At 51.1% G+C, this 16,333-nt stretch overlaps 1 protein-coding gene across 1 annotated transcript in view; it reads right to left on the bottom strand.

Moving 5' to 3' along the window:
* Positions 1-261: 261 nt before the first annotated feature.
* EMX1 (empty spiracles homeobox 1) overlaps positions 262-16,333 on the bottom strand; it is a 28,648-nt gene continuing 12,576 nt past the window's right edge. Inside the window, exon 3 of the mRNA XM_074992203.1 lies at positions 262-798. Within this exon, the coding sequence (XP_074848304.1) occupies positions 631-798 (168 nt within the window). The 3' untranslated portion in view covers positions 262-630. The remainder of the gene's footprint in view (positions 799-16,333) is intronic.

Below are 16,333 nucleotides of genomic sequence, written 5' to 3'. Positions count from 1 at the left end.
ATCTTGTTCTGACCGGAGTCCATGAACGCCTGTGTCCTCTCGGCAGCACTGTCAGATCGTCCCCCCTTCCCCCCCGTCACACACACGTCATCCTGCTGAGGTAATCAGATATGCTTTGAGCCCATGTTGCTTTTATTACCACACAGTAACGCACGCTACAGCCGTTAGCTACCTCCGACCGGGAACGCAGGCACACGCACAAAATAAAATAATAAATTAAAAGAAAACGGTGTAAAAAAAAAAAGGATTGTGTACATGGAGTTTCTTGGTTGGACATTTTTATTGGCTCTTGCTGCTGACCGACAGCGTCGGGCTGTGAGGAACGGCAGCTCAGTTCAGGTCCCAGGAGCTCCGGCTGGCTGGTGTTGTGTTTCCTCTGCTAGCTGGGAGGTTTCGACTCCAAAGCACTTCTGAAGGCCGCCCGGCGGGCAGAACTGAGTGGTGAGGGAGGAACTGGTCTGTAGGCCTCTCGTCTGGCCCACATGCCATGGAGGAAGCTCAGTGCTTGGTGGTGGTTGCTTAGTCTTTGTGAAATCTCTACAGTGTTTGTTTTGTTTCGTTTGCCCCATAGTTCCCCCACTTCCCCCGTGTTCCTCTCATTGGTTTATGTGCCAGCACCCGGCCCAGTCTCTAGTCATTAGAAGTAACATCAATGTCTTCTCCATTGGACTGCTTGGTGGCAATCCGCCATCTATTGATGTGATGGGAACCTTTCTTCTTCTGGTCTGATTCGGGGCCTTCTTCTTCCAGCTTCTGCCTCTTGTATTTCGTCCTTCTGTTCTGAAACCACACTTTCACCTGGCGAAAAAAAACAACAAGCAGTCCTGTAGCACCTTAAAGACTAACCATTTTTTCTTAGGTCATGAGCTTTCCTGGGTAAGATCCACTTCTTCAGATTCTCACCTGGGTGAGACGGAAGGAGGAGGGAGGATCGTGGAGATGCTGTGCTCTCTCTGGGCATGTGTTTGGACTTGGACCAAGCCACGCAGCTTGAGTGGCCCTCTGGCTTTACACAAACAATGAGGAGTCCTGTGGCACCTTGAAGACCAACAGATTTATCTGAGCCTCAGCTTTTGTGGGTAAAACCCATTTCATCTGCTGCATTTAGTAGAGTCTCCAGGCATCTGACGAAGTGGGTTTTACCCACAAAAGCTTACGCACAATACATCTGTTCGCCTTTAAGGTACCACAGAACTCGTCATTGTTTTTCCAGATACAAACTAACTCATCTCCCCTTCTGAGACTTGTCCTCTAACTTTTCTTTTTCTGTTTTTAAGAACAAAACCTTTTCCTTTTCCAACTCCCCAGTCCATCTCCACTGGGCTTGCCAGCTATTCCAGGACTTAAGGCTCCCCAGCACATTTTCTGGCACATGTATTGATTGCAATATTTGTACTATAGTGCAATGTAGTGATGGTAACAGACCAATATCACTATATAGCAAAATGCTTGTAATATCTGTGTAGTGCAGCAGTTTATTGTAACACAGATGGAGTGTAACACCTGCAATGTATTTCTACACTGATGTAGCAACTTCAACGTCAACCCCTCACCAGGAATTTAGCTCAACTAGCTTCATCTCGATAAAAGCTCTGGAATACATCTCGTCTCCCCTCTGATTTTACGTGGAGATGGACACCCTAATGCAAAATACCACCCCATTCCTGCTGTAAGACGTAGCCTGTAGTTTATCCAAGGCTGAGCTAGGTGAAATTACAAACGTTTATAACCTGACAAATATTTGGAGTGTGTCCACAACAGCCTTTGCAAATGTGTGAACTACCTTGAGATAACAGGTAATTATGGGAGGTTACGAAAAGCCTGAGGCCTGGGCTTCACCAGGAACTGCCATCCACATAGCTATATTGCTGGGGATGGGGAAAGGGGGCAGAAATCCACATCCCACCCCCCGTGGCATAGTTTAGCCAATCTAACCCTAGTGTAGACAGCACAAGGTTGACAGAAGTATTTTTCCACCAGTCTAGTGACCACCTGGGTGAGGGAGATCACCTGGAAAAACCTCTCCTGTCAACGTTATGCAGGTCCACCCTGAAACAGTACAGTGCAAATGCTGTAGCCTTTGTAATGTAGACAGACCCACCCTTTGTGGACTCCTTGGAAGGGCTGTGCAAACTTTGATGGATCATGGACTGGAGTCACTGGTCTCAACAGAGCCGCCTCCCAGACATAAGTGATGAAACTACAGGTGTCACCCATTGGCTTGAAGGGGTTTCCATTATATCCAGGGTTTACCATTTGGTTCACTGGCTCCCAGCAACGCCCCCCCCCACCCCCCCACTATACACATTGTTCCAGCCCACACTGTGCCCAAAATCTTTTTCCAAGGCCCAAAGAAGTCACTTGGTTTCTTTTTTCATTTTATTTCATTTATGCACTGCCCAGTGGCCCCTGGATTGGGAAAGCAAGAACAGCTCTTCTTCTCATAAAAAGCAGCTGGAATTCTAAGCAGATCAGAACTCAGACTAAGATCAGGTTGTTCAGCTCCATTGTCAAATCAGTCCTACTGTTTGGAGCGGAAACTTGGAGAACAACAAAGAGGACTTTGAAAAAATCCAGACATTTGTCAATAACAGCCTCCACAAAACCCTCCAGATCCACTGGCCAGACAACATCAACAACCAAGGCCTGTGGCAACTGACTCGCCAACCTCCTGCCAAAGAGGAAGGGAAGATGGCGGTGGATTAGACATACTCTCAGAAAACCAGCCACCAACATCAGTGAGACAGATGACACTAAGGTAGGGGGTCAGGTAGATACACTGGAGGATAGGGATAGGGTCCAGAGTGACCTAGACAAATTGGAGGACTGGGTCAAAAGAAATCTGATGAAGTTCAATAGGACAAGTGCAGAGTCCTGCATTTGGGATGGAAGAATCCCAAGCATTGCTGCAGGCTGGAGACTGACTGGCTAAGTAGCAGTGCAGCAGAAAAGGACCTGGGGAATACCGTGGATGAGAGGCTGGATATGTGTCAGCATTGTGCCCTGTAGCCAAGAAGGTTAATGGCATATTGGGGTGCATTAGGAGCAGCATTTCCAGCAGATCTAGAAAACTTATTATCCCCCTCTATTCGGCACTGGTGAGGCCACATCTGGAGTACTGCATCCAATCCTGGGCCCCCCAGTATAGAAAGGATATGGACACATTGGAGATGGTTCAGCGGAGAGCAACGAAAATGATTAGGGGGCTGGAGCACATGACCTATGAGGAGAGGATGGGAAATTTGGTCTTATTTAGTTTGCAGACGAGAAGACTGAGGAGTGATTTGGTAGCAGTCTTCAACTTTCTGAGAGGGGCCTCTAAAGAGGAGGGTGAGAAATTGTTCTCATTGGTGACAGACGGCAGAACAAGGAGCAATGGTCTGAAGTTACAGAGGGAGAGATGTAGATTGGATATAGGAAAAACTATTCACCAGGAGGGTGATGAAGGACTGGTATGCGTCACCAAGAGAGTTGGTGGAATCTCCATCCCGAGAAGTTCTTAAGCCCTGGGTTGACATAGTCATGGCTGGGATGATTTAGGTGGGGCTGATCCTGCTTTAGGCAGGGGGCTGGACTAGATGACCTCCTGAGGTCCCTTCCAGCCCTAGAATTCTATGATGCTATGATCACAAGGCAAGCCATAAGTTGGAGCCCACAAGGAAGAAGGAAAAGAGGGTGCCCAAGAAACACCTGGCATAGAGCCCTGAAGGCAGACAATAAAAAGACAGGATACATCTGGTCAGAACTGGAAAAGATCACGCAGGACAGGGGATGCTGGCAAATGGTTGTCAATGGCCTGTGCTACAAGATGGAGGAGTGGAAGAGGCTTACTACTGATATTACAGTGGCCACCGGGAGTAGTATGAGATGGGATCACATACCAGGAGGGAGAGGTTGGTCCTGGAGTATTCCTGGCCTGGCTGACAATGGAAAGTTTTCTAGCCAAAGCCTGCTGGCTCTCCAGCTCTGCCATTCAGCCGGGGCTGGGGTGAGTCGGGAAGCAGCTACACTTGTAGATTCTTACAGGAACCACAAGCCGCTCTCTTGTTGTTAGTTTCAACTTTCCCCAGTTCAAATGGGGACAGCAAAGAAAGATCTCAGAGGCACTGGAATGGCACGCCAGAGTGACAAGAAAGGTGCCCCAGTTTTACTCAGTACAGAACAGCCTGGGAGGTGACAAAGGACGCTCATTGCTCGGCAGCTGTAAACTGCAAACTGTGTTTCTTGTGAACAAAATGTTTTTTTTAAAAAAAGGATTTTTTTTTTTGCAGGGAAAGCAGCATCTGTGAGAGGTGCTAAAATGAAAGCCAGAGATGGCAAAGCCCTTGTGTAGCCCATCCAACATGCACGGTGGTAGAATAAGCCTTCCCCTCCTGCTCTGTGCTGGAGAAACCGTCTGCAGGAGACTAAGAGAATGTGCCAGCCACTTGTCCCTTTAACTACTCGCTTCTCTGCTGGGGCAGAATGTTCCACTACCTAAAACCTTTCTCCTGTGCCTCAGCAAGCCTGGAGTCCAGCCCTAAACCTGCCGGCGGCTTCCTAGGGGGCTTCAGCAAAGTCACATCTCTGCCTCAGTTCCCTCGTGTGCATAATGGGGAGGATGTTTTTGCAAGGGCTGAACAGCAGGCAACTCCCAGCCCTGCTAGTCTTGGCAAGGCACTGGGGTTCTCTTGTGCTGAACCTAACTACCACCACTTGCAATGTAGACCGGACGGTAAAGAGAAATGCCAGCAGCAGTCTAAGGCAGGATTCTAGCCAGCGACTTCAAGGTGAAAGGGGCTGGGCAGGCCTGTGACAGAGCTATGACTGTACTGGGAACAGGTCAACTCATTGCAACAGTGCGACAGAACAGCTTTGGTCAGTTTCTCCCTCTTCTATGCCTTTCTGTGGCTCTCTCCCACGGCTGTAGCTCTATGGGTCTCTAGGGTGTCTCCGCAGCAGCCTTCAAACCGCATCAAGCAATCTCTGGACAGGCTTTGTGCAGCAGAGGTTGGGGACAATAAAGTTCATTGTGTCCTGGAGGCGCAAAGGGTTTTGCCCAGCATCCAGCAGGGCAGCTGGTCCAGAGCATGCTGCATGTAGGTACTTGGAATAAGCATCCGCTGGGCATTACAGACAATCCATCAATACTTGCTCAATTCGTGCCAAATGTCTTGGACTAAACCATGGTCCCAGGGAAGTTAATGGCAAAACTACAAGGCTCGTAGAGGAGAGGAGGGATGTCCCTATGGCTCTGCCTGGGAAATGGGAAACCTGACTTCAGTTTCCTGCTTGGCCACAGACTTCGTGCAGGGCTGGATCACTTAGTCTCTCTGGCCCAGATTCTCAAAGGTATTCAGGAACCTAAATCCTGTTGAATCAAGGAACCTAGTTACTGGCATGGGGCTCTCTAGAACAGGGAAAGCCTCTGTCTCACATGCATGTTACCAAGATAAATTAGATCTGGAACCAGCTCTCTGCTGGAGAAAGCTCCCTGCAACCTACTTTCACATTTCATTTTGCTGATTAAGCGATCGTTGTAAAAATCTACGTTCCAACAGGGCTGTTATTACACTGCTCAGCTTTGCAGCACCTAAATCCCCTTGTCAGCGTAAGCACACATAGAATCATAGAATAGAATCATAGAACAGGACCAAACACCGACTGGACCATCCCTGATAGGTGTCTCTCTAACCTGCTCTTAAATATCTCCAGTGCTGGAGATTCCACAACCTCCCTGGGCAATTTATTCCTGTGCTTGATCACCCTGAGAGTTAGGAAGTTTTTCCTAATGTCCAACCTAAACCTCCCTTGCTGCAGTTCAAGCCCGTTGCTTCTTGTCCATCCTCAGAGGCCAAGGAGAACAATTTTTCTCCCTCCTTCTTCTAACCCCACAATCATCCCTCACGACAGGAGCACAAGTGGGTCCCCACTTTCTGCTCGGAGGCGAAAACTCGTAAGAGGGACACTGCATTCCCATTAAAATACAGGTAGAAGTCTCTGATTGGTTCCAAGTGCTCGTAACTCAGCGAAGAAGCGGCAGGGAACCTTGGGTTGCGGGGGCGGGGGGGTGTGGGGAGGGTTAAAGGCTGGGGGCAGTTTGGGGCCATGAGTGGGAGGGAAGGTTAGAACCTGGTGGTGGTTTCAGTGGAGAAGGTGGTGGGACGGTCCTCTGGGCGTTACCTGGGGCGGGGGAGTGGGGCGGCCTGGGGAGTTCGGGGACTTGGCTGGGGTGGGTGTTGGGAGCCGGCAGGGCCAGGGGGTGCATGGGGAGCTGCAAACCAGGGGGGAGAGTGCTGAGAGTGGGCTGAGCTGAGCCGGGGGGGTGGGGGAGTGTTGGGAGCAAGCCAAGCTGGGCCGGAGGGTGGGGGAAGAGCTGTGGAGAGTGGCTGGAGGTGCCTGACCGCATGGCTGTGGGCGCCCTGCCGCGTGGCCAGAGCCGCTTCACAGCACGTGGCCACGGCTGCCCCACCACGCAGCGGGAGCTGCTCTGACGGGCGCAGCTGGAGGTACCGGCAGCTCCTCGGGGCTGCATCAGCCGTAAGTAAGTCCTTGACTTACCTGGGGGTGGGGAGTTAGGGGACCGGGCCGGGTGGGTGTTGGGATAGGGCCAGGTTGTGGGGTGGGGGCTGCGGGCCGGCAGGTGGTTCAGGCAGCAGCTGGTGGGCAGGGGGGAACCGGCTGGGCAGGGGGCAGTCAGGCTGTGGCAGGTTGGAGCCGTGGGGAGCGGGTTAGGCTCGTATTAGCAGGGGGAATTCACTCGTCTAGTGAACAAAGGTAGGTATATGTGTCTCTCGTTTAAGTGAGTACTCGTAAGTAAAGTTCTCGTTTAATGAGGGATGAGCGTCCTTGAAAATCGCTATCATGTCCCCTCTCAAGCCCAGTTCTTTCAGTCTTCCCTCCTAGCTCATGTTCTCTAGACCTTTCGTCATTCGTGCTGCTTTTCTCTGGACCGTCTCCAATTTCTCCACATCTTGCTTGAAATGTCGTGTCCAGAACTGGACACAATACTCCAACTGAGGCCTAACGAGCACAGAGGAAAGCAGAAGAATGACTTCCCGCATCTTGCTCACAACACTCCTCAGTTTCCCTATCTGTGCAATGGGGATAATAGCAATGTTTTGGTCTACCTCATAGGAGCCCTGTGAAGAAAAGCATGTGAAAGACTGAGGCACTCAGATACGATGGTGACAGGCCATAGCTTCAGGGTCAATGCGTAATAGAGGTGAATTCATCTGAGGTGACCACGTGCATGGATGTGACCGGACTAAAGCGGGGTGTGCAGTGGGGGTGGCTGGAAACGGGGACTGGACCAGGGGTTCACTGAGGAGCTGAGAGCCAGTGACGAGACGTGTGGGAGCGTATTTGGGTGGCCTGTTGCTTGGGGAGGGTGAGGATCAAGTTTCAGGCTTGGTCTATGCTGGGCAGGTTAAGTCGATCGCAGATACAAAATTTTAGCTACAGCAATTGCATAGCTAGAATTGACTTATCTGTAATTGACTTACCTGGCCGTCCGCACAGAGGTAGGTCAACGGGCGAGTTTCCCCGTCGACATCTCTTACTCCTCGCGGTAGTGAAGAGTGCAGGGGTCAACTGCCGACCCCAGATAGTCCAATTTCACGCCCCTTTACCAGGTGCCCAAAACTGGGCTGTGAAACATCGACCCTGCTCAGGTTGATCTTCCCCGTGGTACAGCCAAGCGGGTGGGAATGTTGCCTTAACTGTATTAATTTAGCAACTGTCATTGCCAGTGGAAGGTTTTTTGTGGGGGGCCTCCCTGCCTTTCTTGGGCGGGGGGGCGGGGTGGCGGGGTGGGAGAGAACCATGTAGTAATGCAGCTTGTCAGGCGTCAAGACAGGCAGAGGCAGAGAAGGACATGGGACAGGCAGAAGGGGGCACAAAGACAGCTCAGAAGAGAGAAGCTGGAGGAATCAAGGCCCTGTTAGCTCAGGGCAAGCGGCCACCTTTAACACCCTGCTGCGCGTGTGCTCCCACTGCGAAAGGGGGCACTGCACAGATTGGGTCTAGATCGAATTTGCGCCATCTGTAAGTGCCGAGGGGAGCTTGTATAACAGCCAGTCAACAGCATCACCAACAACCCTGGGCTCAGCACCCGTTGGCGTCCGGTGCCTCTCTCGCTATTTCCTTCCGTCTTTCCCTGTCCAGTGCAGAGCGGCTTAGTTTCTGTAGACTAGCTCTGCACCAATCTACTATATTGTCTATCTATTCTCTGTGGGGTCTGCCTCTCCTATGCCAACCACCCATTATGCCGAATACCAGGGTCTTGATTTTTCGTTTGTCGGTCGTTCTGCACCTATGCCCAAAGAGCTGTAGCTTGCATGGTATAACCTTCTGCAATAGGCTCTCTTTCAGCTGCATCTGCCTATATAATTCTTCATTGGTGACCTTCTGCATCCAGCCTATTCTCAGGATCTTTCTATAACAGCTCCTCGTGAATGCCAATATTCTTCTCTTCGAATCTTTCGTTATCACCCATGTCTCACCTCCGTACAACGTGCTGCTGAATACACGTTTTAACAGCCACTGTCATGCATTTAACTTGAGATTCCTACACGCAGCCAGCAATTATCTTGGGAGTACCAGGTGCGCCCAACTCCCATTACCCGAATCTGTGCATCAGCCAAATCCTTCCTTTGTTCCCTGCGTCTTGAGCTGGGACGCTCCGACGATGTGGCAGTTGGGATATCAGAGCAGAGACCCCCATCTAGGGCTGCAAGGAGGCGGGGGGGAGATGGAGCACCCAGCCACAAGGAAGGCTGCCTCACTGCTGAATGGACAGAACCGCTCCTGGCCTCTCATTAGCTGAGCTCCTGATTAGCCACATAAAATTCAAGTCACCCTGCTATTCAGATGCTCCGGAGAATACTGTACCAGGGCAGGTCAACAGGCACCAATCAAGGTCAGAGCCTCATCGTGCCAGGACCTGCACAGACGTAGCAAGAGACAGTCACGGCCCTGACACATTTGCTGTCTAAACAGAGGAGACAAAGGGCTGGAAGTGACAGAGCCCAGCTCTCCCACATAGCTGGAGCCCTGCATCTGGGGGATGCACCTCTCACATGGCTGGAGCCCTGCGCCCAGAAATGCATTTCCCTCATAGCTGTGCCAAGGCTCAGGGCTCCAGCCATGCAGGAGATACATCCCCTGGGCTCAGGGCTCCAGCCGTGCAGGAGATACATCCCCTGGGCTCAGGGCTCCAGCCATGCAGGAGATACATCCCCTGGGCTCAGGGCTCCAGCTGTGCAGGAGATACATCCCCTGGGCTCAGGGCTCCAGCCGTGCAGGAGATACATCCCCTGGTCTCAGGGCTCCAGCCTTGCAGGAGATACATCCCCTGGGCTCAGGGCTCCAGCTGTGCAGGAGATACATCCCCTGGGCTCAGGGCTCCAGCCATGCAGGAGATACATCCCCTGGTCTCAGGGCTCCAGCCATGCAGGAGATACATCCCCCAGATGCAGGCCTTCAGCAGTGCTCAGCGCAGGGTTCAGCCAAGACCTGCTTCCTGCAGGGCAGCTGAAGCCACAAGCATGAAAAGAGGTAGCAGCAAACAGCAGCTCCTGTTTGTCAGGAGGATGCACCTCTGGGCCCTTGGCCTGAGCTGGACTGGCCCTGCAGGGCTAATGGGGGCCAGAAGTAGGCTGGACTGGCCTGTCACCACTGTGGACAGATCAGAGACTGGAGGCATGCAGGGAATGGGTGTTACGTCGCTGCTCCCACAACACACAGGTCAAATGACATTGTGAGAATCGGGGTCGGGAATCTTACCGGGGCTGAATCCCTCAGTGGGGACGGCATGGGGAGGGATTTGGCCCCTCATCTTTACACCATCCATGGTCTGGTATGCACAGGCTCTGCATTCCATCCCGGGGCATAGGCAGCCAGGCCCGCCCGGCCCTGGACCGATGGCCGTTTGAGTGGTAGACAGACATCTCTGTAACACTGTCACAGGTTCTGCGGGGGGAGCAGGAAGTGTGTCGCCTATGTTTGTACAGCACCAAGCACAGAGGGGCCCTGAGCAGTGTTACCTCTAAGCTGAGCACTTGGGCATCTGCCCCGGAGTGATTCAAATGCCGCCTAGCTGATTAGAGGAGCACCCACAGCTGGTAGCCTGTATGTCTAACGGTGGTGCACATTGCGCATGCCTTGGTGCAGGTAACAAAATTTCTTCCACACATGGATGATAAAAATGAGCGCAGACACTAGCCCTGAGCCTGAGCTGAATGAAACAGAGAGAAGTTGCTTGGTCCTGGCTACCCTGGCCCTCAAGTCACGTTGGGAACTGGCTCGTCAGAAGGGCAGCCAAAATTGTAACGCCACTGGGCCACAGCCTGTAGCGCTGAAGGCTGCAACTCCTGCTGCAGTCGCTGGAGTGCCTCAGCTGTGCAGCAGGTCTGGGAATTTGGTCCCGTCTTAGCAAGGGCTTAAAATCCCACTGCGCTCCAGGCCTTGTGATCTAGCTGAGGTTTGGTCCTGCATGAGTGCAGGGGACTGAACTTGATGACTATGTGAGGTCACTTCCACTTCGAGTGTTCTGTGATACTATGATTCCTCCTTCGGTTAGGATAAGAACGGCCACACTGGGTCACACCAAAGGGCCAGCTAGCCCCAATCTGCCGGCAGTGACCGATGCCAGGTGTCCCAGAGGGAATGAACAGAACAGATAATCATCCCTCCCTTGCCACCCATTCTAGCATCTGACACACAGAGATTAGGGACACTATTCCTACCCATCCTGGCTAAGAGCCTTGTTGGACCCAATCTCCATGCATTTACCTAGCTCTTGTTTGAACCCTGGCGAGGAGTTCCACAGGGTGACCGTGTGCTGAGTGAAGAAATATTTTCTTTTCTTGGTTTTTAAACCTGCTGCCTATTAAAACCTGGATGAAACCATCTGATGTATGTGTGTAGCTTTCACACCAAGCCCTCTGTGGCTCCAGCCCTTTTTGAAAGCCAGGGGAAGGCCCCGCCTCACTGTTTGCTGCTTAAGGACCCCCCTGTTTCTGAGAGGGCCAGTTACAATTAATACTGATGGCTTTGCTCAGGGCTCGGAGGAATCCGCAGACACAGGATAAAGTCAGTCTGGAGGCAGCCCTCTGTGGGGGGAATGCCATCAGAAACCAGGCAGCGGTCTGTGAAGCTCAGAGATGTGCTTCCCCAGTGCCTTGGGAGGAACCTGTGTTAGCTCCAGAGAACAGTGTTCCTGAACAGGCCAGGGCAGGAAGAAGAACCCCGGAAGTGAGGGTAGACAGCACATCCCCGTCTTGTTTGAGTGAAGGCGCCATGGGCCACTTGGGTGCCCTTCAATTGTCTCTCTGTTTATTTCCATCCTTGTGCAGAATAAATTGTATTACATGCACCGAGGCATGCGGGGATGTGCACCTCCAATAGAAACACAAACTGCCAGCTGTGGGCACTCTGCTAATCAGCTGGGCAGCATTTGACTGTCTTCTGTGCGGCTGCCCAAGAGCTCAGCTTACAGAGAACTCTGATCCTCTTCCCCCAACAGCCTTTACTCTCCGCTGAATCTCCTTGGGACTCATCACTGGCCAGTGGTTAAAGCGGGACCTGCATGCCAGGACTCTGAGTTCCAGCTCCATTGCTACTTAACTGCCTGGCCTTGGGCAAGTCACCTTGGACTGAATAGCACTGCTTGCTGCACAGGCGGGCTGGGAGGGGTTAATCAAAGTTTGCAAAGTGTGTGGCAACCCCGAGTCAGGAGGCCAGAACCATAAGGAGGCTCAGGGATGGGGGGTGCCTCGGGTAACCGAGCCTGGGAAGCTAAGCCCAGCTCCTTGGAGGGTGACAGGTGCCTAACTCTCTTTGCTTTCATTGGAAGTTAGGTGCCAACACACTCCTAAAGGCCTGGCCCCTAAGGACCATTCTCCTGAGAGAGCAAATGCCCTCCTGGCAGGGGTATGATTTTGCAAAGCCTTTGCCATGGGAGTCACCTCCCAGGCAGTGCTGGAGCTAGACAGGTCGGGGCCCTTGGACAACGTCCCGTACAAGGACAACGACAGAGCCCTCTTTCCTGGCATCCCGCCGAGGGCAGTGGTTTGAGAACTATGCTGTGGAAGGACTGGGGTGCTGCTGGAAGAAAGGGCAGCCCAGGAGGGGCTCACGCAGTGAGGTGACCCTCAGAATGGGCAAGGAGGTAGCTCCAGCCCCTGAGAAGGGAGGAAGAAGCATAGTTCAGGGATCAGAGCAGGCTCCTGGAAGCCAGGCCTCAGCGGTTGAATTCTGGGGGCTGCTGATGCCCTGCCAAGTCGCTGGCCCAGCCTAGGCAATGCCCCCTTCTATGGAAGGAGGTTAAAGCCCACCCCTCTGAGACGGAATCCCTCAGGGTCTGAGGAACGTTCGGCCAGCCTCGGACAAGGGGGCGGGGACTATTATGTAGCAAAGGTACAGAGATCATTGACCCAAATGGTAAACCCTGCACCTGATGGAAACCACTCCCAGCTGGGGGTGCAGCAGCCCATTGTCCCCCACCCTCAGCACCTAGGTCTTCAGATGAAATCTACCTACCTGAGAGATGCTTGGGCTCCTGCTGCCGGGAGGGGCAGGGTGTGCAGGAATCCAAAATTCAGGAATGACCCACTTGCCTTTTTTGGAGGTTTGCTTCCTTGTCAGGTGTTACTTAATCTTCATCTTATTTATGGCCCCATTACTGGAGTGTCTGAGCACCCCACACGTCTGCCTGGATTTATCCTTACAAGGGGTAGGGAAATCTTATTTTACACATGGGGAACCAAATCACAGCAAGACTAAGTGACTTGCCCAAGATCACATAGGAAGTCAGTGGCGGCAGGGCTACATGCTCGCAGCTCTGATGAGGCCAAGGGTAACACCTTGTCCAGTAGACTACTTCTCCTCCAACCAACCAACCGGCAGAGGGTGTTTGCATGTCATCCCTGGTTCTCTGGAGAGTCTTGCATGAATTTATTTACTGTTATATAAACAGTACAAAGAGATGGAAAAATGGTCAAGGAACAAACTTGCCAGAGTTGGGATTTCCCAGCATTCGCCTACCTTCCAGGGAGAGGTCTGAGAAGTTGCAAAAGCAACAGGTGAGTAAACATGCTCAAAACAGAACCTCTGGCAGTGCAAAACTCGCACCTGGATTGCTTTCGTACTGTGAGCGTGTGTGCCCAGGCTGAGCCAACACCTGGCTGAGGGACCTCTGGGAAATCGACAACAGCCAGAGATCTGCTGGGACGGTGACTCAGGAGATGGCCTTATTCCCTTCCAGTATTACTGATGATATGCCCCAAGCTGGACACCAGGGGGCACTGTGCTGCTTTGCTGTCCTGACCATTCATGGGCCCCAGAAGTCCTGGGGCACCTTATAGACTAACAGATATTTTGGAGCATAAGCTTTTGTGGGCAAAAACCCGCTATGGTCCTTAAGGCGCCTATTGGCACATTGCCACAGGAGCAGTGGCTGGGTCTGGATTCCAGATCGGGTAGTTACTTTCTCCTTTCTCTCCAATGCTGCACTGATTGGACGTTTACTTTCTGTCTTGAAGCACTGTGCACTGTGGTCAGGCAGAGTCCACTGTCCACATCACAGCTGGCAAAATAACCCCTGTTTATGCAGTGACTTAGAATCCTTTACCTTGAAATATAAAAGCTGGTTATTTTCTTAATACAGCTGTTAGGCAATACTGATAGAAATCAGAGCACATAGAATCAGCTCCCTTGCTTTTTTTAGCTTTAGGGTATTTTTGAAGCAATACTTATACAGATTGAGCCTCTCTAATCCAGCACTCTCTGGTCCAGCAACATCCATAATCTGGTGCAATTTTAATTAGCTAGATGGCCACTTATCGTGGGTTTGTCCAAGTTTCCTGTGGTCCTGTAAAGTTTGTTTCCAGATACCAGTCCTGGCTCTCAGTGGTCTGTGCTGTTATGTAGCTGTAATTTATTCCTAAATGTCTTCCAAGAGCCCAGTAAGCAGTGCAAGTGTTGGTAATGCTGCTAGACAATATTGACCTCCTGTGGCCCGACAAATTCTCTTGTTTGGTACTGGTCAGGTCCTGGGGGTGCCACACGACAGAGGTTCAGCCTGTAGCTGCCCTTCATGCAACAACTCCAAAGTACTTTACAAACTTCAGTTCAACCTCACAAACACCAAGGATCTTGGGAAGTGTCATTTCCCCAATTTATAGAAAGGGAAACTGAGGCATCAAGCCATTAATTCACTGGGTTAAGGTCATGCACAAATCAGAGCTAGGTACAGACCCCCACCCTGAAAGCTGGAGTTATCTAAGCACTAGAGAACACTTATTTCTCAACAATATTCTGCTTGGAGGAATCCATTATGCACTTTCAGGTACCTAAGACCTGAAAACTAGGCTGTAAAGGTAAACCACCTTCCCTCACACCACAGGAATTCCCAGGCCAGATTAGATCTGTGCTCCATCTAGCCCAGATCCTGGCAGCTAGTGCCCACAGCCAGACACTCTTCCAAAAGAGTGCAAGAATCCCACTTCTAGCAGAAACAGAAGACTCTGCCCTCTCTAAAGTTTTCTTCCTGATGCCTAATAGAAATTGGCTTACATGAAGTTGTTATCCCTTCCAAAACTCTGATATCATTAGCTACAATAACGCTGAACATTCTCATCCATATAAACATCTGACCAGTCCCTCAGAACCTTGCTCAATTCTTGGCGTCGGTGCCATCCTGTGGCAGTGAGTTCCACAGTGTAATCAATCACCCGCTGAGTTAAAAAAGTATTTCTTTTGACCAGATTGCATTTTGCCACCTTTCAGTTTCAAGGCACTTCCCTCTTGTGTTATGAAGCTGGGAGAACAGATGTTCCTTCCAAGCCACCTTCTCTGTCCCCTGTGTTGTTTTATAAACATTTCCTCTGCTGCCTTTGTTTTGGACATTCCCCTCTGCTTGGGGAATTTCTCCAGGTGAAACTCTTCCTTGGGTTTGCTGAAATCAACAGGCCAAAGAAACAGAGGAATCCAAACTTCTGGATGCTTAAACCTGAACCAGACGCCGGACAAGTTACTCTGTCCCCCTCTGGTGGCTGGTTGGTATGCAGAATAAAAGCCTGCTGTGGAGTTAGCAGAGTTACTGCATTTGTGCACGTGAAGGACCTGTGCTTCTGGCTTCAAACTCTGCTGATGTCCCAGGAGGAGGAGGTGTCATACAACGGTAATCAGTTGCTATGGAGGACTCAAGGCCTGCTGAATAAAGTCCAGTAGGGAGTGGGCATTAATCCACTCTCTCCATTGCTATGTATGCATTTTATTCTTCTTACAGGCTCTACAGGAGCCAAATCTCAGAGCAATTCAGCGTTTCCTTTTGCCAACCAAACCCTGTCCGCAGAAGTTCATGAATCAACCCTTAGTTCTCTCTAGTCCATTGCAAGCCTAGGAATAAGATACCTTGCTAGTTGCTCTCAGCCTGTCTCAATCCCCTGTGTGCTCTTTTGGGAGGGGGTGGATGGTTGAAGCCTTTGTGCTTGGAGGTGCCTTTGTGAACCCTGCAGGCCTAGCTGAGCAAGGCAGAAATAGCAGATGGAAACTTGACTCTTTTCTTGGTTCTTTCCAGGAGCTTGATCGCGGTGGGTCCTTCTGGTGCTTTGCATTGCAAACTCACACTGTCCCCTTCTGCACTGTATCCGTTCAGAGCCTGCTGTGTCCTTCAGGGAAGGGATAAGAGTAATCAGAATGAAGGGGATCCATTACAGTGGTTGCTGGATGTAGTGGTTCTCTCTAGCTGCCGTGCTGGCTAATCCATCTTGTGCTCTCTATTGACACCACAAAGGGTCCCTTTTAGTTCCTGGTGGGGACTAAGTCGACATGGATAGACTAGAGTCCAGCTGCTTTCAGAATATACTACACCAGGGAGAGCTTGCCATAGAATCACAGAGCACTAGAACTGGAAGGGACCTCGAGAGGACATCAGGACCAGTCCCCGGCCCTCATGATGCAGCTGAGCTCATGAAATCGACATAAACTTCTCACCCAAAGTAGCTTTGGATTTTGCCTTTTCAGAACCCCAGAGAAATTCAATGACACAAATGCACATTAGACAGAACAGGAAGGTCCCAACTCTAAATGTGGCAAAGTCCAGGAATGAAAAGATGTTTTTGCTCCTTTGTGCCTGGCAGGGACTGAGACGGTGACAGGAAAGGAAGCTGAAATCTGCTCTGGCTCACGTCAAGTTAACCCAACTGTTAACCAGATTCCAGTCACAGAGCTGGACTGTCTGTGTCAAGGCAGAATTTGGAAAGAACCCAGCCTGTCTTTCTGAGGCCCAGGCGGAGTTTGCTGGACTGGCAGATAGAAGAAAACATCTTTTAGATTATAGTCTCCACAA

This window comes from Carettochelys insculpta, chromosome 4 (genome assembly GCF_033958435.1).
Source record: "Carettochelys insculpta isolate YL-2023 chromosome 4, ASM3395843v1, whole genome shotgun sequence".
NCBI classification, from domain to species: Eukaryota; Metazoa; Chordata; order Testudines; family Carettochelyidae; genus Carettochelys; species Carettochelys insculpta.
This window is presented reverse-complemented; position numbering and strand designations above follow the sequence as displayed.